Genomic DNA, 25,357 nt, shown 5'->3' with positions numbered 1-25,357 from the left:
ATATGGCTACTCGCGTGTGTCGAAAAGATGTCGTACCGGTATCCACGGACCTAAGGCGATCGGATAGAAATAATCGCTTGAAAACATGAGGCTATCTCCCCTATCCCGTCCGTCGAGGTCACTTTTAACAGTAAGTTGGTCGCCTTGGAAAGAATACTTTGCAGACAATTGAAGACGACTGGACTGACAGCGAGGCAAGGATGGGTGAACATACGCGCAAGGCTATTAGTTACCCATACCCTGTTAATTACAATGATCACTTCGAAACGCCCCTGCTGGCCTACAAAGACTTGCAGCCGCTGATTGACTGGCTTTGGTCCAGTAGTATCTGTCGTAAGGTCAAGCAAGGGAGGAACGCCAAGGCGACAGATATTTCTATTTATGATCCCTACTATTGCGATGGTCGAACGCGCAGTATTCTAGCCGAGCTTGGATATCGCAACGTCCTACACGAGAAGCGCGATTTTTACAAAGATGTGATGCGCAATACGGTGCCAGAATACGACCTACTCCTGACGAATCCACCATACTCCGATCAACACAAGACCAAATGTCTCGAGTACTGCTTTTCCCAACTTAGAGAAAGCAACAAGCCGTTCTGTATTCTCATGCCCAATTACGTGGCATCACGGCAGTATTTTCGAAATTTTTTAATGAAAGAGGAACCAGAAGATGTCGTGTATTTGATTCCTACCCTTCAATACCAATACGATCATCCGGAAGGTACCGGAAAGGACAAAAGCCCATTTGACTCTTTATGGTTTTGTGGGATCGGAAGGGATCGAGCTAAGTCGGCGGTTGAATTCTGGAAGGGGTTAGGACGAGCAACCTTTTGTCCGAAAATGGCAGCCTCACTACGAGAACTAGAGGACATGGGAGCAATCTCTACTCAGAAACGACCAAATCCTAAGCAACGGCGGAAAATCAAACGAAAATTGCAAGCTGCACTCGGTGATGGGGCAATGCACGATGAGGTGAAACGTGTCATGGAAAAAACTGAATCTTCAGAGCAGGGTAAACAGGCTGATATGAAAGCCAAGTATCGAGACGAGGCAGGCAAACGAACGAAAAGGAGGTTTTGAAAGAACGGAATGAAATTATTTCTACGATTTCAATCAAACAAATTGCTGGCCGATGGCTCTAGCTGGTTGGCTAGATCCGGGCTAACAGTAAGGTCTATTTTCCTGTCTAAGGTTACAAATTCTTTCTCGTCGCTTCCAACTATCTTAATCTAGACAAAGTTACAATTAAGGCCCCAACATGGAATCGTATCCCGTGCCCAATTCCAGAAGTATAGCAGCACTATCAGCATATTGCAGTTGCCTGGAGTATGTTTCGGCGACGAGGCCAATGAAAGCTATTCATAGTTACGACTAAGAGCACCCGGAAACGGGTACGAGCATCTGCAGTGAGACCTGCGATATATCCAGGGTCGGGCAGGCAGGTTTGACGCCATCAGGAGCGCGCTCCCATCATTACCGGGTTTCGTGATTCTTTGTTCGTTCCAGAATTTGCAAGTTGCCATAGATTTTTCTACTTCATTCGTGGAACAGAGCTATTACACTAAAGCGATCTTACCATGAGAAGTGCTAACATCAACATCCGACACTCTGAATTGTCTTGGAGGGTGCTTCTCCTCGCAACACTTGCTTTTCTCGGCATAGCAACCGCCATTCGTCCTTTGACGACCTCCGACGTCGAAGTTTATTCGTTCGAAAGCTTTGTGGAAGACTTTTCCAAGACGTACGCCTCGCCCGATGAATACGAGCATCGACGAGGAATTTTTTGCCGCAATCGAGACATCGTCCTCACGCACAATCGACAGCGTCAGCAACACCAGCACCAGTTGGGCGTGAACGAATTCATGGACGCAACGGACGACGAAATACCCAAAGGATACGAAAAAGCTTCCAACACCCGTGCAACTCAGGCCATTGCTACCCAGCGTCGACTGAATGATGAGCAGGGCTTGGAAAGTCTCGTGCTTTCGCCCGTTGCGGAACTTCCCAACAGTGTTGATTGGCGCCAAAAGGGAGTCGTCACTCCAGTCAAGTCTCAGGGGGGTTGTGGGTCGTGTTGGGCTTTTGCGACGACTGCCATGTTGGAATCGCATGTAGCGATTCATGCGGGAGTCCTCTTTGAACTATCCACCCAAGAATTGGTTTCGTGTATGGTAAATCCACTCCAATGTGGTGGGAACGGAGGCTGCACTGGGGCTACTGCCGAGCTCGCTTTGGAGTTTGTCCGACAGCACGGAATGGTGCAGGAGTGGGAATTTGGCTACCAATCGTATCATGGTGCAGCGGTCAACTGTACCTTACAGGATGTAGAATCTGCTCTGCTTCGTGGTGCGAACAAGACGCACTACAAGGGCGCAGTGGCTTCCATTCAAGGGTGGGTCGCACTACCAACGAACAATTACACGACACTGATGAATGCCGTTGCGAAAGTAGGGCCTGTAGCTGTCAGTGTTGCCGCTACTCCATGGGCACTGTATAAGGAAGGGGTATTTGAGTCTTCCATGAAATCGGAGAAGGAAACAAACGTGAATCATCTGGTTGTCTTGGACGGGTACGGTACGGACGAAGAAACAGGTGTGGACTATTGGTTGGTGCGCAACAGCTGGGGGCCGATGTGGGGTGAGGATGGCTACATTCGTTTGAAGCGTGTTGATCCCGTGTCCCTGACTGATCCAGAAATGGATTGCGGTATGGATGTTACCCCCAGTGACGGCGTTGCTTGTACCATTGATGACAAAGGCAACTCCGTGATTCCTCCGGCGGTGAAAGTTTGCGGAACGTCGGGGATTTTATTTGACTCCAGTCTTCCCTTGGGACCATACTTGGTAAAGTAGACGCAAGTAGCGGTACAGATTAAATCTTCTCTCTCGGCAGAATGTGTACACAACCAAGTTAAAGACCTTATCGCTTACGACTTATAAATAGTCAGCTTCCAGTCCTGATCTGTGCACATAGACTCGATCAACAAAACCTTTGTCGATATAGCTTTCCGAACGCGAGCGGCGCCAGGTAACCCTGTCGTGATCGTCACATCCACATTCCAACCAGTCAATATCTACGTTTTTGGCTTTTCCGTAGCAGTGCACTGATTTGCGCAGTGCAACCTTCCGCTCCTCGGAACAGAAAGCCGCATCAATGGCTTGCAGATTGCATTTGACAATGTCCTCCCGCGTCAAGTCCATTTTGGCCAAAGCGATCCGGTACTGCCACGATAAGGAGGTGTGGAAGACCGCTGGATCGTCCGAATTGAGCGAAAAGGGAATGCCGTGCTTGAGCATGGCAAGGCATGGATGTTCCTTCCAGTTCTTTTCTTCCTTGTACATCCAACCGCCCGTTTCGTCACTCGATGTTGGACACACTTCGAAGTGAATCTTCTTTTCCTTCACATAGTTTATGAGATCCAAGTCGTTGACCGTCCTATAACCATGCCCGATACGGCTTGCACCGTATACGTCAATTGCCCGGCGTACGTTATCCATGGAAGATTCCATCGCAGCTTCTCCCGCATGCAGGGTAACTGGCAACTTATACTCTTTGGCTTTTTGAATCATGGCAAAATGGGGTTCGTAGAGCGCCGAGTGCTGGTCCCTGTCAAAATGTTCCTCGCCGGCAGCAATATCGATACCTAAGGTTGCACATGGATAGTCTTCGCGGTGTTTCTGGGCGAGTTCCAGTGAAGGCATCGCCCAGTCGGGTCGCCACGTGATTGCGGAAATGATCTGATTCACAATAATACCAAACTTGTGTGATCCGCGACGTAGTCCACTGGTAATGGCAGCAAAGACCGCTTCGGCGTCCACTGACTGTGAGTTCTTATTTTCGACTTCAAAACTTTCAGCAAGCAAAAAGGGGGAGTAGCGCACCTCCGTATATACAACATTTTGTTCCCATTGGCGCTGACAAAAATCGTACGCGAGTTGTTCCAGCAGGTCCAAATTGCGTCGAACGAGAGGTAAAAACATTTCAAAACAATTTAGCATCTCTTGGAGCGAACGGTATCCACGACATGTGCAAAGCTTGTGATATTCTTGCGATGTGGTACAGTCTTCGACAAGCTTGCGGATTTCAAGTTTCCTTGTTGGCTGCCAAGGAGGTACGGTTTCCGTTGGCAGACACAACATGCTTTCGGGATGCTTTTGCATATATTTCCACAAAAATAAGGGGTCAAAACTTCCGTCGAGATGAACGTGCAGCTCTATTTTGGGAAACTCTTGTACAAAAAGCTCCTGGTCGTCATCGTATTCGGACCAATCTGGATTGTCGGATAAGTACCTAACCAGACGGAGAGATTTCTCTGGTATATTTTCTTTCTCCTTTGCCGTCATTTGGGTCAAGAAAGGAAATTTTGATGTAGCGGACAGTATGAAAGATGAAAAGAGCCGGGTTAGGTTTCGCTGGAAATCGGAATATGTTTCAACGATTACAACACAGGAATTCTGTGCCGTCATGGTCGTTGACGGGTCAGCACTTTTTTCGCGGAAGACTTCACAAAAATCCAAACCCTAGCCCTATAAATACCATGGTAAAAAAATCCCTGCCCAGTCGACAGTATTCATACATTATCCGGTACATACCCTATTTGCCTTGTTTGCGTTTGCATCATCCTATAGTTTGGCTGATTGGCAGTCATATACTAAAGAAAGCAATGGGGCTTGCATTCACACTCAATATATCAGAGCAAGTGGAGAGGGTTAAACGAAAAATTGCCTGTTTGGAAAAGTGCTTATCATAAAAACGGAAACCTTCGTTCGTCAAGTTTCAGCAACGATTTGGTCGCAGGCTTTCAGGGCATAGGCAATCTAGGTATGTCTGTGCGGACATTGGGTTAAAACGAAATGTTAGTCTGCGTTCTTTATCGGTAGATTACTGTTGACAGGTAGCACTGTTTATCTGGAAGCACCTACCAGCGAGCGTGTGTAACTCTGCTGTGATTGCATCGCACTTTCCTAGCGCAAACTTTTGTTCAGATGCTGAGCTAAGCGCAAGGCAAAAGTCCAGCAATTGTTTTGAACAATGTGCAAGTCTCGTTCTGGATACGTGTCACAAAAAGACTGAGCTCTCTCGATCAGTTCGTGAGCTTCGAGTAGTTGATGGCTGGGATCCTGGGTGTCTTTTTTTTCATACTGCGTCATTGAGTATCGAATTTCTGCCGGAACACCTTGGAGGATTACTAGACGTTGAAGTGTTGAGCTTGACGTAGCGTTTAATGGTACGAAATCCCATTTGTGCCGTGATTTGGTGTCCGTTTCCAAAACAACTTTAACATGCAATGGTAGCCACGACGGACCTCCAATTAATGGTGCCGTTTGTAGAAAAAGGAGGCAGGAATCGTATTTACAGATTGTCAGTCGGTTTCGAAAGGATCCGGGAGCTAGAGAGAGAGCCGTGCTACAGTTTGGGGATTGTAGAAGCAGAACCACCAGCAAAATTCTTAAAATCGAACACATCTGCCTTTCATTTGGCACATTCCATGAGCAAAAGGATTGTATCTCTAGAGAGAACCATCACCGAATCGTTGAAAGAATGATGTAAGCTCGCGTCGGAGTATTCATTGACACTGTGAATGATTCTGTCATCGCTTGCCACATACTAATTCATTTTACACGCAAAGTAGCTGTAACGGATTTCGTTCATCGGCCACACTATAGTGATTCACAGTGACGTGACTGTGAAGTTGTCAATTGGAGTGAAGGTGCACGATAGGTTCAGGGTTTTAGCGGAACTAACGTCACACATCAAATTTCTCGTACGTGATAAAATCTCAATCTAGACAATCTCCTTGGTTTTTCTACGCTATTTGTTTTGGTTCGTGTCTCGCTTTTCGACTTGCGGTTCCGAGACTTGTCACTCGAAGGTTGATGCGTCCCGAGCCATCGTTTGCTCATCAGACCTGCATCGTCTGCACTACTTGTTTCAGCAAGTCCCTAAACAGAAGTATGAGAGTACTCTCCACCGTTTTAGCCTTGCTGGCGGCAACTGTTTCTGTAGAGGCTTTCGCTCCAGCGAATCTTAAGCCTGTCCGACCTTCTCTTTTCGCGCAGCGGTCGGATAGTATCGATGGCATTCAGGCTATGAAGAATCTAGCAGTTTCCGCAGCCGTGGCTTTTATTCTTGTATCATCTCCTTCTGCTTCTCTAGCGGATGGTACGTGCTTTGTGTCATCAATGTGCTGACTTTGTGTTGTCCTTTCTGTCGTTTTGTCACTGAAATCCTGCGTTCGCATCTACTTTCATCAGGTCAAACGAAAGACTTCAAGCTACCACCTATTGACTACGCGGATAAGAATCGCTGCGTCTTGAACAGCAGCAGTATGGGGCAGGCCAACGCGGCCCGTGACAAGCTCTTGGATCTCCGGGAGTGCAAGATCGCGGGCGCCAAGGCAACTGGGTACGATCTTTCGGGTGTGATCATGACAAACACGGATGCTTCCAACGCCAACTTTGCCGAAGCGTATTTCAGCAAAGGATATCTTCGCGGTAAGTACTTGAGTGTCTTGGCTTTCGGAAGTGTGCCGGCGCTCACTGATCTCTTTCGCAATTTTTTTGAGTAACAGATAGCATGTTGGACGGCGCCGACTTTACGAATGCAATTGTAGATCGAGCCACCTTCAAAGGGTCCTCTTTGCGAGGAGCTATTTTTGCCAATGCCGTTTTAACTGGCACAGGATTTGAAGGCGCCGACGTGGAGAATGCCGACTTTACTGACGCGTACATCGGTGACTTCGACATTCGTCTGCTTTGCAAGAACCCGACCCTCAAGGGTGAGAATCCCAAGACGGGTGCGGATACTCGCATGTCGGCGAACTGCAAATAAAGAACTGCGTGCCATCTAGATTCTGCTGGATACATTCGATTGAGGCCGATCCCTGCAGCACCGTTTCTATCAACTTGATTGGTATGAGAAAGCTAATTTGTAACAAGTAGCGATTCTTTTCATATTAGAATCATTTCAGAAATGATGCGTCTCTCGATATTGCCACACTGGGAAACGTTAGTCGACTGGGAAACGTTAGTCGACTGTGAATCGACCTTGATATCCATCCAGCACATTGGTCGAAGTATATTTTTACACTATGTGCCTTTCACTGTCGAGGTCTTTCCTTGTTGCCATTAGCAGAAGTAGGACAAGTTGTCATATACCACACCAATCATTGACATAGAGAGAATTGGAATGCTACTCGGCTACCCTCTCTCCAAACTATGCTATTGTATATATAACCAGTTGACATGGACTTTGACCACAAAGGTGTTCATCCCGGTCATTAACGTCTGGACACGGGTTCGACAGCTCACGCAGTCAAAGCCAGTAAAATTTTTATGACGTGAAACATATAACGATTCGGCCCTACTTTTAGCAGACCAGATCTCTTTTTTCTGTTCTTTTCCCTCTGCACGCATTGAAAAGACAATCATGAAGTACACTTCTTCAATCATGCTTGCTTGCTCGGGTGACATTGCGTCTGCTTTCGTAGGACCCCACAATCTACCGCGAACGAACGGCAGGGAAGCAATGAAAACAGCGTCGGATAGTAGCGCAATCACTACCCGAAAGGAGGTGCTCCAACACATTTTTGGAGCCGCTGGCTTTCTTGCCACGTCTGTAACATTCATGCCCTCGAGCGCTAGCGCAGATGTATCCTCTGGTACTGCCTTGCCTCAAGGAGCAGCACAATTCAATCGGGTCGTCCGCGTCAAATCGGATCTTACGGTACGTACTAAGGCGGTACCTCGTTACTGGCTGTTACATCCTTCTAAGCATTGTAACCGTTCCTCTTGTTAGGCTGTCAGGAAGCGTGTGTCAGAAGGCGGTTCGGAGATCGATAAGAAGGAATGGGACAATATTGGCAAATTCCTTCGAACGGTTTACTCGACCGGAGACGACATGAAAGCGGTAGGCGGCGGAGTGTTGGATCCAGAAAATAAGAAACGTGCCATGGAGGATGTCTCTCAATTACGAAAATACGCGCAAGCTGGAGACGTTTCCGTCAGCAAAAAAGATCCTATCGGAATGTTGGCTGTTTTGAATAAGATGATTGGGCTCATGGACGACTTTTTCGATGCTTTGAGCGACATTCCCGACGAAATCTGAGTTGTGAGCTAGTCTGCGACACGTTTGTCTCGATTTCCTGATAGCTACTTATAACCGTGTTTAAATGCTACCGCTACTCCCGTTGCCGAGATTCCGGACGAAGGGGATGCGTTCATCCTCTCCCACAAGCATTCTCTGTCGTCGTAGTAGACGATATTGATTCATTGTATCGTCCATATCGGTGTAGCATCCTACCAAACGACGCGCCGCCGTGGCACTCAACAATTGGAATCCTCGCCTCCCATGCAGCATACGCTGATTGTTGAATATCAAGAGATGGCCCTCTTCCAGTCGGTGTTGCCACGTATACTCATGTGCGTAGTCGATTAACGACTGTTCCAGTTCCGGTGCGATGGGTAGGATGAATCGATCGCGCGGCAGTGAATTATCTAACATACGTTCCAAGACCGCATACGCGACAAAGTAGTTGTCGACCAAGTCGGGACGTATGCACAGCGGTCCTTGAAATGGTGGACTCCAATGGACAGCGACAACAGATCCGGTGGAATCTTGCTCCACGTGCGTTCGTCGGTAGACCATATCGGCTCCTTCCCGTTGCTTCAAAAAAGTCGCCGGGCATTTTGTCAATGCTTCGAAGTGGTCGGGTGCAAGGTTGCGTAGCTCTTGTGCCGCTGCAACAGCGTCGACCAGTACCGACTCACCGCCCAACACGTCGGCGGTGTTGGCAACGCAATGTAAAAGCTGTAGGCCTGGCTTGGAATCATAATAGGCTAGATCTTGGTGCGGTGGTAGAGCCACTGAAGTGTACGCCAAATTGTGTGCATTGTGTGCCGTCTCAACGTGAAAGATATCGCCGTACAGTTGCCCGTGGGACAAACCCCCTCCCGACAAGCTGTGACCTACGTAGCCTACTGTTGTTTCGTGTTGGTCCAGGGTGTCGGGAGTTTGAGCGACAATAACCGCACCGTCATGGACAACAGCGTCAAGAATGTCATAACGAGCATTATCCATATCGGCGGGTTGATTGGTCAGTAGGAGGCCATCGAATAATACGTTCCGTAGAGTGGAAGTTCGACTCAAAGCGTGTTCTTTCCGTATTTGTGTCTCTTGCAGGCAACGCTCCGAAGCAGTAGCATCGTATCGGCACCGCCAAAGCCAATTCATGTCAAAGAAAGATATGGGTGCCAAAGTAGAAGGATCATCGATCGGGGTCTTTTTCCATAGAATTCGTAGCAATAGCCGTGACGAGGCATCCATTTGGACAATGGGGCCTTGGTATAAGTTACCGATCGGATGCAGACTTCCCAGTGGAGCCGCACTGGGGATGACAATCCCTTCCGATGCTTCCGACTGTGCCCTTTTCTCTGTAACGATACATGCCGATTCGATTGCACGACCCAACCCCGTCCACGGAGACGACCGCAGTCGTTGACCCGACGATGGGTGCACGTAGCTAGGATCGTTGTGCCACAACCAAGAAGCGTCAAAACTCGACTGTTCGCCTCGATAAGAAACGTGAACTTTAAATCCGTCCTCGTTGATCAAGACCGTCCTGCGCGTTTCCAAGGAAAAAAGGCGTACCGTGTCGGAACGTGAGGAGCCACTTTTGGGTCCGATGCCTTTGTGACTCGCATACTCAAAAAGTTTCCCGGCCGAAAAGGAAACTCGCGGTGCGGAAGACTGGCAAATGGCGAGAGCTGATCCAATCGCAGGCCGGATTGAGAAAGCCCTGCTTCCGCGCGTGAGTCTCGAAGGCGTCAGGGAAGACTGGAACACTGAAATGAGGTTGCCCGGTATCCGCCGATTGGAGGCGCAGCATTTGCGAAGCAAACTTACGGAAAGATCGGACCGTAGACTCGGACGAACCATCTGTACCAGAGCTCTAAACGAGCTAGGCGAGAAAGTCCAAGATGCACTCTTGGAGAGGCTACAGGAATGTAGGGAATTACACGCTCGATTCCAATTCAACAGTGTTACCGGTTATTGCATTCCCATTGTCATCAGAAATGGGCTTTTGGGCCGCCCAAATGACGTTGGAATCGTGATTTACCTGCGCAAACTCCGACTCACATCACAACAAACCAAGAGCCGAACAGGCCTCACTAATATAACTGTATCACTGTCAGCTTCCTACATTATATCGGTGCCGAGTGGGAACGAAGCTGACAAACGCCAAGCCCAGTCCAATCGAACATCTACTACTGGGAGGCCTCTGCGAACTACGAGAGATTAGAAAGAACCGCTCCAGCAGCAATTCGGGATCGTCTGGACCAAAACAAATCATGGTTCACCGTCAGCCTACGGTTCCGACCTACGATGCGCAACCCTTGACGGACGCTTTTACGGCCAATCGGCGTTTGCAGTACGCAGTGCTGCGCAATTTACGAGAACTCGCGCTTCAAAAGGCAAATAATCGTGCGCAAGCCGCCAAATTGACGGCACAGGCGAGTCGTCGGCGAATGGAGGCGTTATGCGTTCCCGCCGTTATAGGAAACCCTTACCGGCACAGTATCTGGAAGAATCGAGGTTTCTTCACGGGACCGGATGGAAGTACCCCTCCACCAAATCCAGACACACTGAAGAGGAGAAAGCTGGAACAGGAATCCTTCTACTATCACTTGCAGCCTCCGTGGTCGAGTAAGGAATCCAATACGCTTTCTTCAATCGTCCAACATCTGCGGATTGAAAGCACCACTGAAGAGGCGATTATCGAGGGACAAGAGCAACAAATTGACTTTTTGCAAGTAGCGGAGCAGCTACAACAGCAACGCGTTAAAAATGTATCGCTTAGCTCGTCGCTTCCGAAAACGGCACTTCCGAGAACCGCAGAGGAATGCCGTGTGCACTATGAGCAGCTCATCAGAAAACGAGATATGATAACCAAAGCGGAATTGCAACGCATTGTCGAGCAAGTGGAAGCTGCATCGAAAACACCTGATTGGTTTGCCATAGGAAAGGAGTTATCCACTGCCACAAAACAAAGGACGGGATGGGAATGCTTTCTTGCGTACCAAAATATGCTACGCCAATCATGCCAATCGTCCACTATAGTGTTTACCGCCGAGCAGGACGAACTTCTACTGAAGTACGTAGCAGCCATGGGTCCTCAACTAGTCCTGGATGGATCGCAAGTAGCTTACATGGCTGCGAATATTGCGCCCGACAAACCCAGATCAAAAATATTCAAACGACTCAATACCTCCCTGCTCAACCCTAAATTAAAGCACGACGCATGGAGTGACGAAGAAGAGCGTAAATTGGCCATTGTGATGAAGATGTACAAAAGCTCACCCGGAAATGATTTGCACCAGCTCGTTTATCATCTGCCGGGCCGGAGCATGAAGTCCGTGGTTGATAAATGGCATAGAACTTTGAATCCGGTTTACTCAACAATACCGTTCACGGCGGCAGAAGATGAAGCTCTTTTGCAGGCTGCACGACAAGAGGAATCAAGAGGTAGGGGAATTCAGTGGGTCAATTTCGCACACGAAAAGTTTCCAAAACGACATCCTCAACGTCTTCAACGACGTTACCTAAACTTGAATGAAAGAGCGAAGGAGGCATTGAGAAGAGAATATCAAGAATCTACGGAATTCTAAATTCTGTTTGGACAAACTTAGTGTCTCTTGCTCTAAAGTACAGCTGGCTCCCCTTATACAAAGTGTATCGTACTTCTCCGAATCGGTACAGTCGATGATGTTGCGCTTGGCCGATTGCTTTCGAAAAATCTCGTGCAGGAGAACGCCATTTCGTCCATAATGTCTTCACAGGCATAGTAGACGTCTTCTAGCTTACCAAGAAAACCGCTCGACTCGTCTACTTCTGGTCCGTCTTCTCCACTCCCTGCCCAACTATAACTGGTGTCGGTGACGAAAACAAATTCTTGATGTTCGGCTGCGAAGTGAACCTTACGGCCATCTGTCCCGGGCATTCTTACCGATCGACTGCTTTTGACTGAAGGCCCTGGGGACTTCGACTCAGTTGAACTAACATCGGTCGACACTGTCGTATCGTCTAAAGCATCATCGTCAGAGGCGACTTGGCAAATGATCTTGTCTGCACGGGACATTGCTTTCCGAAGGCTACGTTCGATTCGTTCCAAAGCTTTTAATTTTTGTTTGATTTCAACAAGGTGGTAGCTGTAGGGATCACCATCATCGTGAATCGTCGGAGCTGGGGGACCGCTTACTTTGGCATGAGCGCTCTGAGCTGCATATTTCAGTGTTTGCTCTGCATTCTCAAGTTCTTCGCGCAATCTGCTTCCAATTGAGTCCAGGGCATACAGTTCTTCACTGAGCCCATCATCTGACTCACACACCAGGATCGAATCGCTAGAGAAGGTGGGAAACAAAGCCGACGCACTATTTCCCCCATCCGTTATATTCAGCACGGCTTTCAGCTCCACGTCTTGAATCAAGTTCACGTCATTTTTTTGGCCTTCGCTGATATATGCGTAAGCCAATGGAAGCATTTTTGGTGTGCAGATAATTTTCGTTCCATCACTGTCGAGACAAGAGCCGGTTTCCTTAGAATTGCTTTCCTTATTGGTGATATGCCTGGACCACCTTTTCAGTTGGACTCTCAAAGCAACTGCACTTCTGAGAACTGAATCACATGTCAACATTTTGGCGATATTCTGCTGGTAGAAAAAACTATGAATGGACATTTTGCGACTCGAAATCCTTCCTGCCTCCAATATGTTCATCACCGAAGAGAGGTGCACTAGTGGTCCCGAAAGTAGTATCATAATCGTATTCGTGTTCTCTTGCAGTGAAATTACCAACGACTCCTGCTGCGTATATGCCGAATTCTGAGGTTGCAAGGCGAGTTTTTGTCTTGTCGAATCATTAGAAATAGTTGGTGTATCAGAGGCCCTGGTCGTCAACTGGCACAGCGTACTGGCAATCGATTGTGTAAGATACACATGGAGCCTCTCAGGTTCTGACTCTACCAGATTAATAAAGTCTGGACAGTTGTCACGTTCTGCAAATGAATGAAGTAGACCGTGCTCAGAGAGATATGCATCTGAAGAACATTCATATTGTGCTGGTAAAACGTAGCCGCGGCCAAGGCAAAAATTGGGGTTTTCAGAACGATTTCGCAACTGCCAAGTGTTAAACTGGTGTTCTTTCGGTGTCAAAGGTCCAATAAAAGAATGGTTTCTTTTTGTCGAAAATTCGTAATATTCATCACAGATACCGTCAAATACTACATCTTTTGACGAGTTGCTGGTATCCCATGACGGGCAATTTACGTTTTCGCAAGAGAAAGAATGAACCAAATAAGTATTTTGTGGAAAGGAATCAGAAGTCGATTGGCTCGCATCCGACCAACTAATGGCCTGCGATTCATTGCTTGATATAGGAATCGTAGAAAGTGTTGATAGACTATCACTCGCACACGGCGTGATCTCGATCCCACAAACGATATCGTCTTCCACCGCTTCTGTTGTCTTCAGACTTCCGAAGTGAATAATTGTCCTTTGCAGTTTCTCCAGCCTTGTCATATCATACAACTCCTCATTCTCTTCGGTAACTACTGCCTTGCCCCTTAACGTAATTAGGCATGTGTCTCCGTTCTCTCGCTATCGAAATGGAGAACTTACGAGATGGAACCGAATTGATTCTAGATACACGCCATAGGATGTGAAATCGGGTTTGGCGAGCTTTCACGTACTGAGTTAGGTTACTGTGACCTCGTCCTGCGTGACATGAATTTAAGTAAAATTGCGACAATAAATAGTTTGTCCGACACATTTCTAATTATTTATTTTATTATCTACAAGCTGGTTTTTATAGCGAGAGGGGTTTCTTCATTTTTTTAGCCGCTAGATTTTTCTCCCACGCTTTGCCACTGTGGAACAGGTGGCAAACACTCTCCGCTCCTGGCTCCGCGGTCCACCTAAATTGACAGTGAATACGGTGTGAAAGATACCGGAATGCGCTTACGTGCACCTATAGTGTCTTCGTAGTATATAAAAGATCACATCAGTAAAGCCACCAAATTACTCAGGAGTTGGCGGTGTCATCTGTTGCCCCGCAAGATTTGTACAGTCCAGGCTTCCCAGAAAGAATATAAGAAAGTGCATAGCGTGATGCGTTCCCGTTTTACTTTGCGCTGGAAGTGAAGATCCGGAACAGATATAGCATGCATGTCTGTCGTCAAGCATTGTCCGTGAAGAAATCTCCTCTTTGTGTTTTTTGATAGTACCGAGAGATGAAGCGAGTCCCCTCCCCTCTCGCACCACATTGCCACAGATTCTGGTCAGCCAAAATATACCACTAAGGAGCAGCTTCTTAGTTCAAGTAACGTGCATATGCTAGCGTCATTCGATCCCGATGTCCAATTGATTCGATTGCTCGCATTGCATCGTTTTCTAGTTCCTCCATGTCGACATGATCAGTGATCAAAATACCGCGATCATGGTCTAGCTCGTGTTGTACCGCTCGTGCCATTTCTCCACGAAGACGAACCGAATGAGGTCGCCCGTGGATATCTCGGAAAACAATCGTCACCCACGAGTCCCTCAAAACCGTCGCATCGAAGGTTGGTGGCAGCACCAAGCAATGTTCGCGCCAAGAGTGAACGTCGAGTTCGGGCGAGCGTTCCACAATCTGTGGATTTATCATAGTAATCTCTGAGAGTTCTGCGGTTCGCTGGAATGACCTTCGATTAATGAGCGGGTGCCTTTCTTCCGGTTGGAGATAAACGATGCGGGCGTCCACGCCACACTGCTGTGCGGCCAACCCAACTGCCTTTTCGGAAACGGATGTCGCTCGCAACAACGCGCAAGCTTTCTGCAATGTACCCGTCCCGAACCAATGTGCATCGACCGGTTGTGCAGGTCGGCGCAGAATGGGATCGGGCCATCGGGCCATGGGCCAGTACAAAAGGCCTTTCTGTTCGGCGAAGTTCACTGCTTCGGAAAGATTCATTAGAGGCAAGGTTGTCCCCGTCCAGCTTTCCGAATAGACAAAAGGCTTCCCCCCCGGTGGAATTGTATCCGTTGTGGCAGAATCTAGCAAGGCAGAAGCTGGTGACACTGGAATAAACGTCAGACAGGCAATGTTACTGGCAAGAAAGGCCCGTCGATCGTTCCCATTTTGTCCATTCGAGCGTACTCCAGTCCAAGCAAACGTGGAAAGGAAGCGACAAGAAAGAATTGAGAGGCAATGCAGGTGAAAGTGTTTCATTCCGCAGTGCTTCAGCTTCATCAGAGTCACTACAGATTACAGGAATAGATAGGGCACTATCTTCACTTCTACCATATGTATTCCGACTCAAGGGTCAGTGACACGGGAAGAACCTAAGGCTGTAATAGACAGGCATGCAGTGGAGTTTGCGTTTTGGATTACACGACTTCAGGTCTCGCCCGATGTTTGTCCTTCCATTGTTTCAGTTAACTGTAAATGCATATACTTAACCAAAAAAATACAATCAATAAAGGTTACGACATGTCGGGGCTAGCTGTTTTCCTCCAAAAAAAAGAAAACCCTGCTTCCGAAAGTCATTTGATAGGGTCGCACTCGTCGCAATCCTGAAAGCAGACTCTTTGTTGCTTGCACATAATTGTTCGCCAAAATCGATGGCAATGAACAAGAGCGACGCTAAGGGGTCGCATACGGCCGGAGATGTTGTGCTGACGACATACGGTGTCGGGGTTGTAGTACAGAAACGCGCCGATGGAAGTTTTGCGATTCGCTTGTGGAGAATCCCCGGAAAGTCCGTCGGGTCGGCCGCCCAAGCATTCCTGCAACCCACAACGGTAAGTGAAGCAGCTGGAGGAACCCTAGAATGGACTACGCTACTGGTCGTATTACTTATGGTTTCTCGAACTCAATTGTTTCATTCCTTTTTAGATCCATCGTCGGCTTCCCGTGGCACCTGGGATGATAACACGCCACTCCACAGCCGCGAATGCCTCATCACCCATTTCCAGCGTTGGTTCTTCGACCTCTTCTGGAAACCAATTTTTGGTGCACTCCTACTACAAGGATCGGAACGTGTACCTCGTGAGCCGACTTACCGACTCTGTTGAAATTCCGGAAAACAAATCAGGAGAAATGACCAGTTTGTCACAACGCCGGAGCTCGCTTTTGTTACGAGAGGCAATTAGTAGTACGAGCAGGAAGCATCGTCTTTTTCTCGAAATTGATACGGAAAACCTTTCACCTTCGGTGTCGGGAAAATATTATCCCGTATTAGAAACGCTCATGTTGCGGGGTGACCAAACCGCGGCGGCGACGGGCAGTATACTTCAACATCCGACTACCCAACGTCTTCTGAGCCAGACTGGGCAGGCGGTCCAAACGGGTATTAAAAACATTTCCCGGCAAACCAATACAGATGCTAAAATTGAGGATCTGACAGCAGCAGCAAAAAAATGTGTTCCAGAGTTAGACAAAAACATGAAGCAAATTTTTAGCATGGTCAAGGACGAGGAACTGACTGTTCTCTTGGGCAAATGCAGAACGCGATTGGCACAAATAGTACAGAAAGATCTGCCGAAAGCAACAGAACAGACTTTGGAGCGCACGGGAATACGCATCGTACAATCTGATGGTGCTGAGGCTGGCGCTTCTCTTGAGATGTCTCGAAAGGCGGCGCTCACTGCGCTAGATGAATTTCTGAAATCCAATCTTGATGGAAAATCGACCAATGAACTTCGTCAAGACTTGGCGAAGAATTTTTCAACGGCATTTGACTCACTCACGACAGCCGCCAAATCAGATCGGAACTTGAGTGAGATCTTCGAAACAGTTTCGGAAAGGACGGCCGCCTGGCAAGAGGCCACTGGTCGCTTGATGCGAACGAGATCGGCAGGGCTCTTTGTGGAAGGGGCAAGTCGTTTGCAGGCGCGTGTCGGGACTATCTTCAATCAACATCAATTGCAATGGGCAGGAGAAGTGGGATCCAACTTGACGAAAGCGTTCACTGAAGGAGACACAGCGTTGGCAAGACTGAAATCCATCGCACTTGGTGATGCCGTTAAGGCTCGACTAGTCGAAGCGATTGAAGTTCGCAGCGAATCCGTCGGAGGGCTCGATGGTATCATCGCCGGAGCACTCTCCACTATTCAAGGCCATGAAGAAGACTCGAGCGGTCAGATTACGCAAATGATATCACTCATGCAGGGAAAAGCTTCTTCCGCCTCTGAGGCTTCCCACGAGACTTTGATTTCCGTTTTGTCTCGGCGTAGTGAATACCGAGATATTGTCTTGTTAAGAATTGAGCATGTACTCTGTAATCTCGGCGATCATCTAGGTGATGACTTGTCTCCAGAAGCAATTGCGTCAGTTGTAAGAGGTGAGGGGGGGACAGCCGCTATATTTGAACCTATAGCCAAGCGTGCAATGGCACAGATTGATCAGCAGCTTTGCACCGCAGAAACGCAAGTGACAGATAGGACTGTTTTAGTGGTGCTACAGCGAATTAGAAAGATCATGTCGGGAGAGCTGTCGCTCTCTTCTCTGATGGACGAGGCGATTAGCATCCTAAACGATGAGAACGTTGTAGCAGCTGGTGAGTCCCTTGTCCAGCACAGTGAAAACATTTTGGATGCGATTGAAGGAGTTTCTAGCAACAAGGCTATAAACGATGCCATACAAATTGCTGAAAAAGCTGGTTTAACAAAAGAAGCCGTAATGAAGGAAGTGGAGAGACTGAATATGAACGAACTGCTGGATACTGCGGGGAGTGCTGTCGCAGATGAAGAAGCACGTCACAAGCTGTTATCAACAGCGACCGATACCGCCTTGGATTTTGTGCTTCGAATCCTTCCATCCATGCCGGTTCCTCCTTTTGAAGGGGTAAGAGATGGATTGATCTATAATATATCAAACCTCTCTCTTGAAGGATTCAGGGTACGTAAAGAGGACATCCAAATTGAATTGGCCGGGATGCGGGCAACGAGACGTCAATCCAGCTCACGAGAAAGCTCTGGCGTCGACGATGGGTTTGACCCTGGTCAAACCCATGAAATTCGCCCAGCCCGTAGTATGGAAATGACAGATAGTGAGGAACCCTTGCAAATCGATTCGTTATCGAAAGATGTGATGGCGACAGAGCTGCTCATCGTCGAGATTCGTGATATATCGGCCATTCTCGAGGATGCCATCTGGAGCTTTGAACAAACGTACATGCCCTATCTTAAAGGAAACGGGAAGGCTGACGTCAAAATGTCAAACGGTGCGATTCGTCTGCAATTTGAGCTGAGGCGTCGCCTCAACTCTGAGACCAATACTATGGAACCAGTTCTATGTTTGCACGACCGCAGCTGTTCAATCGGTGAGGTTGAAATGAAGTTGCAGGGCGAGGGTAGTCTTACATGGATCCTCAACAAGTTGGCCGCTATTTTTAAGGGTCCCTTACGAGACTACGTTGTTAGAACTATTGTAAACGTTCTTACAAACCGGAGTGGTTGGATCCTTCAGAGACTGAATCAAGTACTGTCTTCCTACTGGGAATTAATTCTTCGAACAGCTGGTCTCGACATGGTAAGTTGACGTCATGCTTGCGTCCTTCAAAAGCGTATGACTAATTTCCTTATCACTATTTTATAACAGGAAGATCTAGTGGAAGCGGACGAGCAGGTGGTAGTTCAACAAGTTTTTGCCAATGATCATTCGCTTGTGGAACTTGTTTGGAGAGAACGGCTCCCTTTAGGAATGAACCTGTTAACCAACGACGAATCTGGTCACTTGAAAGTCGTTGACTTTCCGAGAGGCAGTCAGGCTCGGGGAGTTTGCGAGCTCCGTCAATTTGAACCTGATATGTTCAAAGGTGCACGTGTTGTTGCTGTGAACGGGTTTGAGTACGCTGATCAGGACGACCTATTTGAAGCACTAAGAGATTCAACACGGCCAAAAACAATTCTTTTTCAGTTGGCTGAACTCGAAGAAGCGGAGAAGGTCAATAGATTCGTTCAATCTGGCGAGGATACCGATTGCGAAGACTACGGTTTGAATCTGCCAAGAGAATTTGCAACGTACGATGTAGTTTTTGATGAGCTAGCAGATTTGGGCATTGAGTTCAGTCAATCCATTGGGAATCAGTGTCTTTCTGTTTCCAAATTTTTGGAAGGGAACGGCGGTATTGTTTTTGCCGCCGAGAGGTCCGGTGACATACATATAGGAGATTTACTTGTGCGAGTAAATGGAAAAAATGCTCAGGGAACGTGCGAAGAAGGACAGCTAAATGCAATCGATCTCTTGGAATCGGCTGCCAAGACGCGACCTCTTTGCCTGACATTTGCGCACTCTTACTTATTTCGTGTTGTCGTCGAAAGGCCGGCTGTCACTCCTGGATCTCATGAAACAGGTGGGCCTGATGAGATTATGCTCGATGAGACTAGACTCAGTTCCGGCTCCCGCAGAGTTTTGATCAAAGGTTTCAACAACGTGAGTGGCACTGTAGAAAGTAGCGGCATCATGCTGGGAGATCACCTCGTCTTTATTAACGGAATTCCCGTCGGTGCTGGGGCACGATGGCTTGGAGAAAGCCCGTCACCTCAGTTAGATGAAGTGCAAGAAATGATCTTGGATGAGTCCTTTTACCCGATTGGTCTGACGTTTGCTCGTCCTATGAAGAGGGAAAGTCGTTGGGGCTCATCGTTTGAGAATTCGCAACAATTCAGTGACTCGGAGGCAGAAACGTTCTGCGTGACGGCAGAAAATTACGAAAAATTGGGATGTATTATTGGCAGCACGTCAAATAGTGAGGTTATTGTCTCGGATTTCTTTACAGTTCCGGGGCCTATACAAATGTCGCTATCAAGATTGAAGGATGTCGACAACAGGTTTCATCTTGCAATTGAATCGCTGAATGGTGAGTTCGTTCCATCATATGCTACGAAAGATATGGTAAAAAATGCAATGCTTCGAAGCTGGAAAAGCGAGGGCAAAGTTGATCTACTTCTTTGCGATGACGAGCGGAAGATTTTCGTACAAAACCTCGAGGAGCACCCAGGCGAATAATTGCATTTGAAACATAAGTTAAAATAACTAGAGTATTGTACACACCACTCCGGGTGGACAGCCCAAAACCCCAGCAATGCCTTTAGCTTGACCAGGCGTTGAAATGGCTCCGTTTGACGCAGAGGTTGCAGGGGTAGTATTTGCTTCGTCATCAGGCGCGTAACCTAATTTTACCACTTCCACTAGTTTCAGTAAGGTCGTGGATTCGCGAAAAAGATACTCGTCCGAGATGTCGACCGAATAACTGTTCTCCAACATACCTTTGAATTGAGAGAGCGAAAGACTGTCGAGCATGGATATGAGAGCTGCGCTTTTGTCCAACGCATCGGGAGAAATAGATGCGACTCGAGAGATATCGGTCGAAAGCTTGGCGAGAATCTCTTTCTTGTCCATGCTTCGAATTTTACTTGATTGATCCGAAGACACCGGACGAGGCGTAGGAGTGTCAAATGTTGTCTCCTCCATCTCCAGTGAAAATGATTGACTCTTGAATGATTTGCGAAAGATTATCTTTAATGATCCTGCGATGAATCCCTTTCGGCACCAGGACCGTGCAATCTTCCCACTGCTCGTCTTCGGAACCGTGCGCGGGTGCAAAAACACAATATCTGTCAGTCCTAAGGAGTGTTCTTGATTGATAGCGGACTTGATCTGGTTCGCCAGTGATTCACAAACTGTCTGAGTAGCTTTCAAAGATGGCGCTTCTTTGAGTTCCATAACAAGCGCAACCTCCTCGCCACCTTCATGGGTTGGATCGATTGTAAAAGCAGCAGAGCACCCTAGTCGCACTAGATCCGACGAAGCCTCAGCTGTCGCCTCTATATCCTGTGGGTAGTAATTCCGGCCACCGACGATAATGAGATCTTTCAGCCTACCACAAATAAAAAGCTCATGTTTGTGTAGAAAGCCAAGGTCTCCAGTGCGCAGGTAACCACCTACCGCGTTGCCAATGCTGCTACCGTCGTCACTGACAAGACCCGCGTGAAAATCTTCTTTTGTCTCTTTCGGCTTGTTGAAATAGCCGGCTGCTTTGCTAGGCGAACGAATCCAGATCTCACCGACCAAGTTTCCAGCCAAAGCTTTGCAACTTTCTGGGTCCACTATTTGAACGTCAACGTTTTGACGAGAAGGGAAGCCGCAGCCAATAAGCTTGGAAACAGCCTTGATATCAGTGCTTTGGTGATCGTCGTCCTCTAAAATAACAACTTTGGCATCAATTTCGAGTTTGGCTTTGTCCACAGTGAGGCGTTGTTTGCCACCCGAGCATACAAAGACAGTATGTTCTGCTAAACCGTAGGTGGGATAAATAACGTTTGCAAATCCGTACTTGCCGAAAATCCTGTAGAAGTTATCGATAGACTCTTCATCAACTGGTTCGGCGGCGTTGATGACATGCCGGACACTGGACAAGTCAAGTTCAGTGTTCGAGGCATCGATACTGAATTTGCGCGCAGTCAACTTAAACGCGAAGTTGGGAGCTTGTAAGTGGGTGGCCCGATACCGGGAAACTGCCTCTATCCAGACCATGGGTCGTTGTAGGAAGGAGAGGGGTGACAGATAGTACCCCGTCCCACCACAAAACAAGACGCCAAGGTACGAACCAATCAAGCCCATATCGTGATACTGGGGAAGCCAAGATACGACAACTGTATCATCTTTGGCTTGAGAATCGTTAGTAATGATGGTCAGATTGTGAGCAAGATTGCCGTGCGTAATCATTACACCTTTGGGTTCGCTGGTCGATCCACTTGTGTACTGTAAAAAGGCGACTTGCGATCGGTCGCTAGGGGGTTGCGGCAAGTTGACAGAATTTCTCGGCTCTTTGAGAGTGTCCGTTGTAGTCCAATCCAAGTCATCTGGCCACCCCGAGGTCGGACGTTGAAACTTTGTAAAAACGTCACGGATGCCGGCCATTTTTTTGGCGTGGTTGTATTCGGTATTCGTCAAGGCGTGTTTGGCACCACATCCTTGTACAATGTTGGCAAACATCGCCAAGGTATCGCGACGGAGGGGATTTGGCGGGAACACAGGTACCGCCACGACATTGGCCTTGAGACACGCCAGAAATGCTATCATAAAGTCCAGTGACGGAGGATAGACTAACACCACGCTAAATAGAAGAACGGAAAGGAAAAGGCATGAGACAGGATGCTTCGGCGTTGCTTCATTCACTCTTTATCCGCCAGCCACTTTGCTACTTACCATTCTCCTTTTTCGATACCCTTCCCAATAAGATGTTTCGCTACTTTCGTTGTTTCGGTCTCCAGTTCTTGATAAGTCAACTCTTTTTGGAGACTCCCTCCGTTGCGCCCCCCGGCCAAGAATGCAACGGCTCGTTTTGCAGGATTCCGCGACACATTCTGCGCTAAGCGATCCAACATCAAGTCGCAAGCATTGTTCTTCTCTTCACTCATTGCAGTGTCTAGTATGAAAAACCGAAAAGTTCGGGGAGAGTAGATTTTTTTCTCCCAAAGGTTCCAAAAAAATCCGGTGTCGACTTTTCACAGTGTCAGTCGCGTCGTTTTCCATCATCGTCGATTTTCCGCTTTCGCGAACAGTTTGTTTGTCTACCGTCTAGCTACTAGAGTTAACAGTAAAAATTTACAGTTCCAGTTAAGTGTACCATAAATCTAGTGTATAATTCCAACGTTCTGATTGGTGCCCAAGACCAAGAAAAGTGCGCCAAAACAAGCTGACTCTATTAGCAATACGTTTACCTGTAAACATTTTTATCACAGTCAACACGATTTGTGGGCTCGCATTGTCAAACAGTTCCAAGGATTTAAAAGCGACGTCCCAATTCTTTGTTCCCAATCATCAACATCAATCTAGTGAAACTAGTGGGATCGGCTAAACAATGGCGTTGCGAACGTTTCGATCCAATCCGGCGCTAGGTGGCTTTGGGGGCGAATCATCCACCTTGATCGACACTGAACAACACCGAGGGGTACGGCAGTCCTCACCAGGAGGTGACGCCTTTGCGCAAATCATCAAAGAAATAGTCGACAACGCAGTTGATGCCTGTACGGAGGATGACAATATCAACCGACGGAAGGTTCCGAACGAGGAAAAAATGACACGGATCAAGCGTGTCCGAGTCGTCATTGAACGATTCGAGACAGAGGCCGAAAGAGACACAGACTGTTCCGGCAAAGCTGATAAAACTGGTAGTAACAGTTCCGATGAGGTACTACGTGTGACTGTCTCGGATAATGGATGTGGTATGAAAGACATTCAAGCTTGTGTGGACCCCTTTCATACGAGCAAAGCTCACGCAACATTGGGAACTGGAACGACGAGCTCAACCCGTCCAACACAACACACTTCCGGACGATACGGCATCGGTCTCACACGTAAGTGTTACGACGCGCAGAAAAACTCATCGGCTCTTCGTTGCTTTGATAGTGCCTCCCTAACACGAGATTTCCTTCCCAGTTTCACTACTACACACGCAACGTATGGTGGACAATTCCTGTGCTTCCATCAAGTCCGCCACTACCAATCAAAAGCATTGGACGTGTATGAAATGCGTTGTGGATACGGAGGGAGATTCGGTACGTTGCTTTCTTGAAAAGGCCATGACAAAGAACACCACCAATGAGTGCGGGACTGCCGTCAGCGTGCTGGTACCGGTGAGTTTGACAAAACAACGCTTTGGAAACGGCCTGCCTTTCTTGTCGCTCAACTAATTTTCTCTACATGTAAGGGCGGTTCTACAGCTGTTACGGAATGGCCCCGACTGGCCGAATACTTTGCCCGCTTTCAATTGATTATAGGCTTGAAGTGCAGCATTGAAATTCTCGCTCCAACTCTATCTCCTCTTCCCCTTGCCATCCGCCCATCGATATCACATGTCGATGCGAAAGCCGAGCTATGCCGGGCCGTTGAACTATACTTGGAACGCCAGTGTCCTTCGGACAACGTCGCTCACGCGCTGGTTCCCATACGCCTTCAAAACGATCCTTCGGGGAAAGATGGCGACCCACAAATGGAGGTTGGCATTGCTGTTTTGGGAGTCCCAGAGCATATGGAAGAGTTGGAGGATAAAAATAACAAGTATGCAAAAGACATGGACGAGACTGTCACGAAAGGGGCGGCAACGATGTCGGTTGTTCGGATCGTGAACCATACACCACTGCTAGACAGTACCGAAGCAATAGCGTGTGGTATTGTACAGGGTATTGTTTCAAAGAAGAAGTTGTGGAATTCATACGGACTGGAAGTATCATTGGATCGACTGGATCGAATCACTAAAATACCAACTTTCGTTGTCAAAGACAGTGATCAGCTAACGCCGTTTTTTGTGAAAGGCACCCACCATAAATTCAAGTCAGTAAAGGACGACACCGAATCGGATGACGAGTGTTTTGTCCTTGACGAACACGAATACCGAAAGCGGAAACGAACGAACGAACTGAGTCGATTGTCACCGGCGGAGGTAAATGCGCATCAACGTTGGCTTTTCGCACATTCTTTGCCATCCAATATTTTTTTACCCTTTATCTTATCAAGTTAGTTTCCTTCTTTGCAGATCCGTCTGGGAAATATCCTATTAATCGTACATATTCATGCTGAGCCCGGCATGCTTCCTCTTCCGTCTCTGTCTAAGGTAGATTCACGATGGAACAGAATGGAGAACTGACAATGATTCCGATTTGCTCACAATAGTCTATTCTTCTAGGGACGCCTTCCGATCGACAACTCGGCAATTGATTCTGCTCTCGAAGTCGGTCTGACACAGTGTCTACGGCTTTTGCAAAAGAGCAATCCAGATCTTCTTTTGACAGCCAACGAACTCAAACATTTCCAGCGAGATGTCCAGTATGTCCCTGCATGCTCTTCGGCACTACTTTCCATCATCACAAAAGCTAATTCTTTGAATTCGTCTTTGCTGGGGTGTGTCAATCAGTGGGAGAATACAAATCGGAAAGGTCAAAAACTGGGGCAAGTAGAAACAAAGTCGAAGGAAGATGACTTTACTCGGGAACGCCTTGGGACGTTGATGGAAAATCGCTTTCGAAGTGTTCTTGCGAACAAAGGAAAGAAAAGTCGCGGAAAAGTCGAAGTAAACAACGATAGCAAATGCCGGTCGCTTGGATTGTCCGGTATGAATTCGGATACTTGCAAAGTCCTCGATTCATTGGTGCATAGTGAGGCTTCCACACGCGGCGACGACGACTCCAGCAACGGTGACTCTGATGGCGATTTGAAATCTCTCGGAGCTATCGCCATACCATTTCACGATTCTATAGCAACCGAGAACCAATGTGAAGAAGACTTCTACGACAATTGGTAAAATAGAATGAATGATAG

General features: G+C 47.7%; 12 protein-coding genes across 12 annotated transcripts; 7 read left to right on the top strand and 5 right to left on the bottom strand.

Moving 5' to 3' along the window:
- Positions 1-85: 85 nt before the first annotated feature.
- PHATRDRAFT_41248 (predicted protein) lies at positions 86-1,082 on the top strand (the record flags this gene model as incomplete). Its single annotated transcript, XM_002185216.1, has 2 exons — positions 86-130; positions 165-1,082. The coding sequence occupies 2 exons, from the start codon at positions 86-88 to the stop codon at positions 1,080-1,082; spliced, it is 963 nt and encodes a 320-aa protein (XP_002185252.1).
- A 466-nt stretch (positions 1,083-1,548) lies between these two features.
- On the top strand, positions 1,549-2,960 carry PHATRDRAFT_50321 (predicted protein). Its single transcript, XM_002185215.1, has one exon. The coding sequence runs from the start codon at positions 1,580-1,582 to the stop codon at positions 2,852-2,854; it is 1,275 nt and encodes a 424-aa protein (XP_002185251.1). The 5' UTR covers positions 1,549-1,579; the 3' UTR covers positions 2,855-2,960.
- Positions 2,961-3,112: 152 nt separating this feature from the next.
- On the bottom strand, positions 3,113-4,234 carry PHATRDRAFT_3559 (predicted protein; the record flags this gene model as incomplete). The annotated part of the gene is made up of 2 exons (XM_002185132.1): positions 3,113-4,065; positions 4,135-4,234. Coding segments are annotated over 2 exons (1,053 nt in total), but the record flags the coding sequence as incomplete, so codon positions are not given.
- Positions 4,235-5,951: 1,717 nt separating this feature from the next.
- On the top strand, positions 5,952-6,961 carry PHATRDRAFT_55176 (predicted protein). The gene is made up of 3 exons (XM_002185214.1): positions 5,952-6,164; positions 6,257-6,496; positions 6,574-6,961. The coding sequence occupies exons 1-3, from the start codon at positions 5,957-5,959 to the stop codon at positions 6,831-6,833; spliced, it is 708 nt and encodes a 235-aa protein (XP_002185250.1). The 5' UTR covers positions 5,952-5,956; the 3' UTR covers positions 6,834-6,961.
- A 469-nt stretch (positions 6,962-7,430) lies between these two features.
- On the top strand, positions 7,431-8,108 carry PHATRDRAFT_41244 (predicted protein; the record flags this gene model as incomplete). Its single annotated transcript, XM_002185213.1, has 2 exons — positions 7,431-7,727; positions 7,800-8,108. The coding sequence occupies 2 exons, from the start codon at positions 7,431-7,433 to the stop codon at positions 8,106-8,108; spliced, it is 606 nt and encodes a 201-aa protein (XP_002185249.1).
- Positions 8,109-8,220: 112 nt separating this feature from the next.
- PHATRDRAFT_41243 (predicted protein) lies at positions 8,221-9,938 on the bottom strand (the record flags this gene model as incomplete). Its single annotated transcript, XM_002185131.1, has 2 exons — positions 8,221-8,243; positions 8,312-9,938. 2 exons carry the CDS (start codon positions 9,936-9,938, stop codon positions 8,221-8,223), a joined length of 1,650 nt encoding a protein of 549 aa, XP_002185167.1.
- A 283-nt stretch (positions 9,939-10,221) lies between these two features.
- On the top strand, positions 10,222-11,723 carry PHATRDRAFT_50318 (predicted protein). The gene is made up of 2 exons (XM_002185212.1): positions 10,222-11,525; positions 11,620-11,723. Exons 1-2 carry the CDS (start codon positions 10,352-10,354, stop codon positions 11,634-11,636), a joined length of 1,191 nt encoding a protein of 396 aa, XP_002185248.1. The 5' UTR covers positions 10,222-10,351; the 3' UTR covers positions 11,637-11,723.
- Positions 11,722-13,575, bottom strand: PHATRDRAFT_41241 (predicted protein; the record flags this gene model as incomplete). Its single annotated transcript, XM_002185130.1, has 1 exon — positions 11,722-13,575. The coding sequence occupies one exon, from the start codon at positions 13,573-13,575 to the stop codon at positions 11,722-11,724; it is 1,854 nt and encodes a 617-aa protein (XP_002185166.1).
- Positions 13,576-14,467: 892 nt separating this feature from the next.
- On the bottom strand, positions 14,468-14,947 carry PHATRDRAFT_6914 (formylmethionine deformylase; the record flags this gene model as incomplete). Its single annotated transcript, XM_002185129.1, has 1 exon — positions 14,468-14,947. A coding segment is annotated over one exon (480 nt), but the record flags the coding sequence as incomplete, so codon positions are not given.
- Positions 14,948-15,654: 707 nt separating this feature from the next.
- Positions 15,655-20,090, top strand: PHATRDRAFT_50316 (predicted protein; the record flags this gene model as incomplete). Its single annotated transcript, XM_002185211.1, has 4 exons — positions 15,655-15,834; positions 15,929-18,565; positions 18,635-19,813; positions 19,846-20,090. The coding sequence occupies 4 exons, from the start codon at positions 15,655-15,657 to the stop codon at positions 19,882-19,884; spliced, it is 4,035 nt and encodes a 1,344-aa protein (XP_002185247.1). The 3' UTR covers positions 19,885-20,090.
- Positions 20,072-22,458, bottom strand: PHATRDRAFT_41238 (predicted protein; the record flags this gene model as incomplete). Its single annotated transcript, XM_002185128.1, has 3 exons — positions 20,072-20,226; positions 20,305-22,154; positions 22,247-22,458. The coding sequence occupies 3 exons, from the start codon at positions 22,456-22,458 to the stop codon at positions 20,072-20,074; spliced, it is 2,217 nt and encodes a 738-aa protein (XP_002185164.1).
- Positions 22,459-22,901: 443 nt separating this feature from the next.
- Positions 22,902-25,296, top strand: PHATRDRAFT_50315 (predicted protein; the record flags this gene model as incomplete). The annotated part of the gene is made up of 4 exons (XM_002185210.1): positions 22,902-23,397; positions 23,480-23,598; positions 23,664-24,482; positions 24,726-25,296. Coding segments are annotated over 4 exons (2,004 nt in total), but the record flags the coding sequence as incomplete, so codon positions are not given.
- Positions 25,297-25,357: the final 61 nt, after the last annotated feature.

The sequence above is a fragment of the Phaeodactylum tricornutum genome, chromosome 28, assembly GCF_000150955.2.
Source record: "Phaeodactylum tricornutum CCAP 1055/1 chromosome 28, whole genome shotgun sequence".
Lineage (NCBI taxonomy): Eukaryota > Bacillariophyta > Bacillariophyceae > Surirellales > Neidiaceae > Phaeodactylum > Phaeodactylum tricornutum.
The sequence above is the reverse complement of the archived record's forward strand: the minus strand, read 5'-3'. Positions and strand labels throughout refer to the sequence as shown.

Bases quoted from the DNA above. Each gene is read 5' to 3' on its own strand.
- PHATRDRAFT_50321 (XM_002185215.1), top strand. From the start codon at position 1,580: ATGAGAAGTGCTAACATCAACATCCGACACTCTGAATTGTCTTGGAGG.
- PHATRDRAFT_50318 (XM_002185212.1), top strand. From the start codon at position 10,352: ATGGTTCACCGTCAGCCTACGGTTCCGACCTACGATGCGCAACCCTTG.
- PHATRDRAFT_55176 (XM_002185214.1), top strand. From the start codon at position 5,957: ATGAGAGTACTCTCCACCGTTTTAGCCTTGCTGGCGGCAACTGTTTCT. The intron at 6,165-6,256 runs GTACGTGCTTTG...TACTTTCATCAG, and splicing joins TTCTGCTTCTCTAGCGGATG to GTCAAACGAAAGACTTCAAG. The intron at 6,497-6,573 runs GTAAGTACTTGA...TTTGAGTAACAG, and splicing joins CAGCAAAGGATATCTTCGCG to ATAGCATGTTGGACGGCGCC.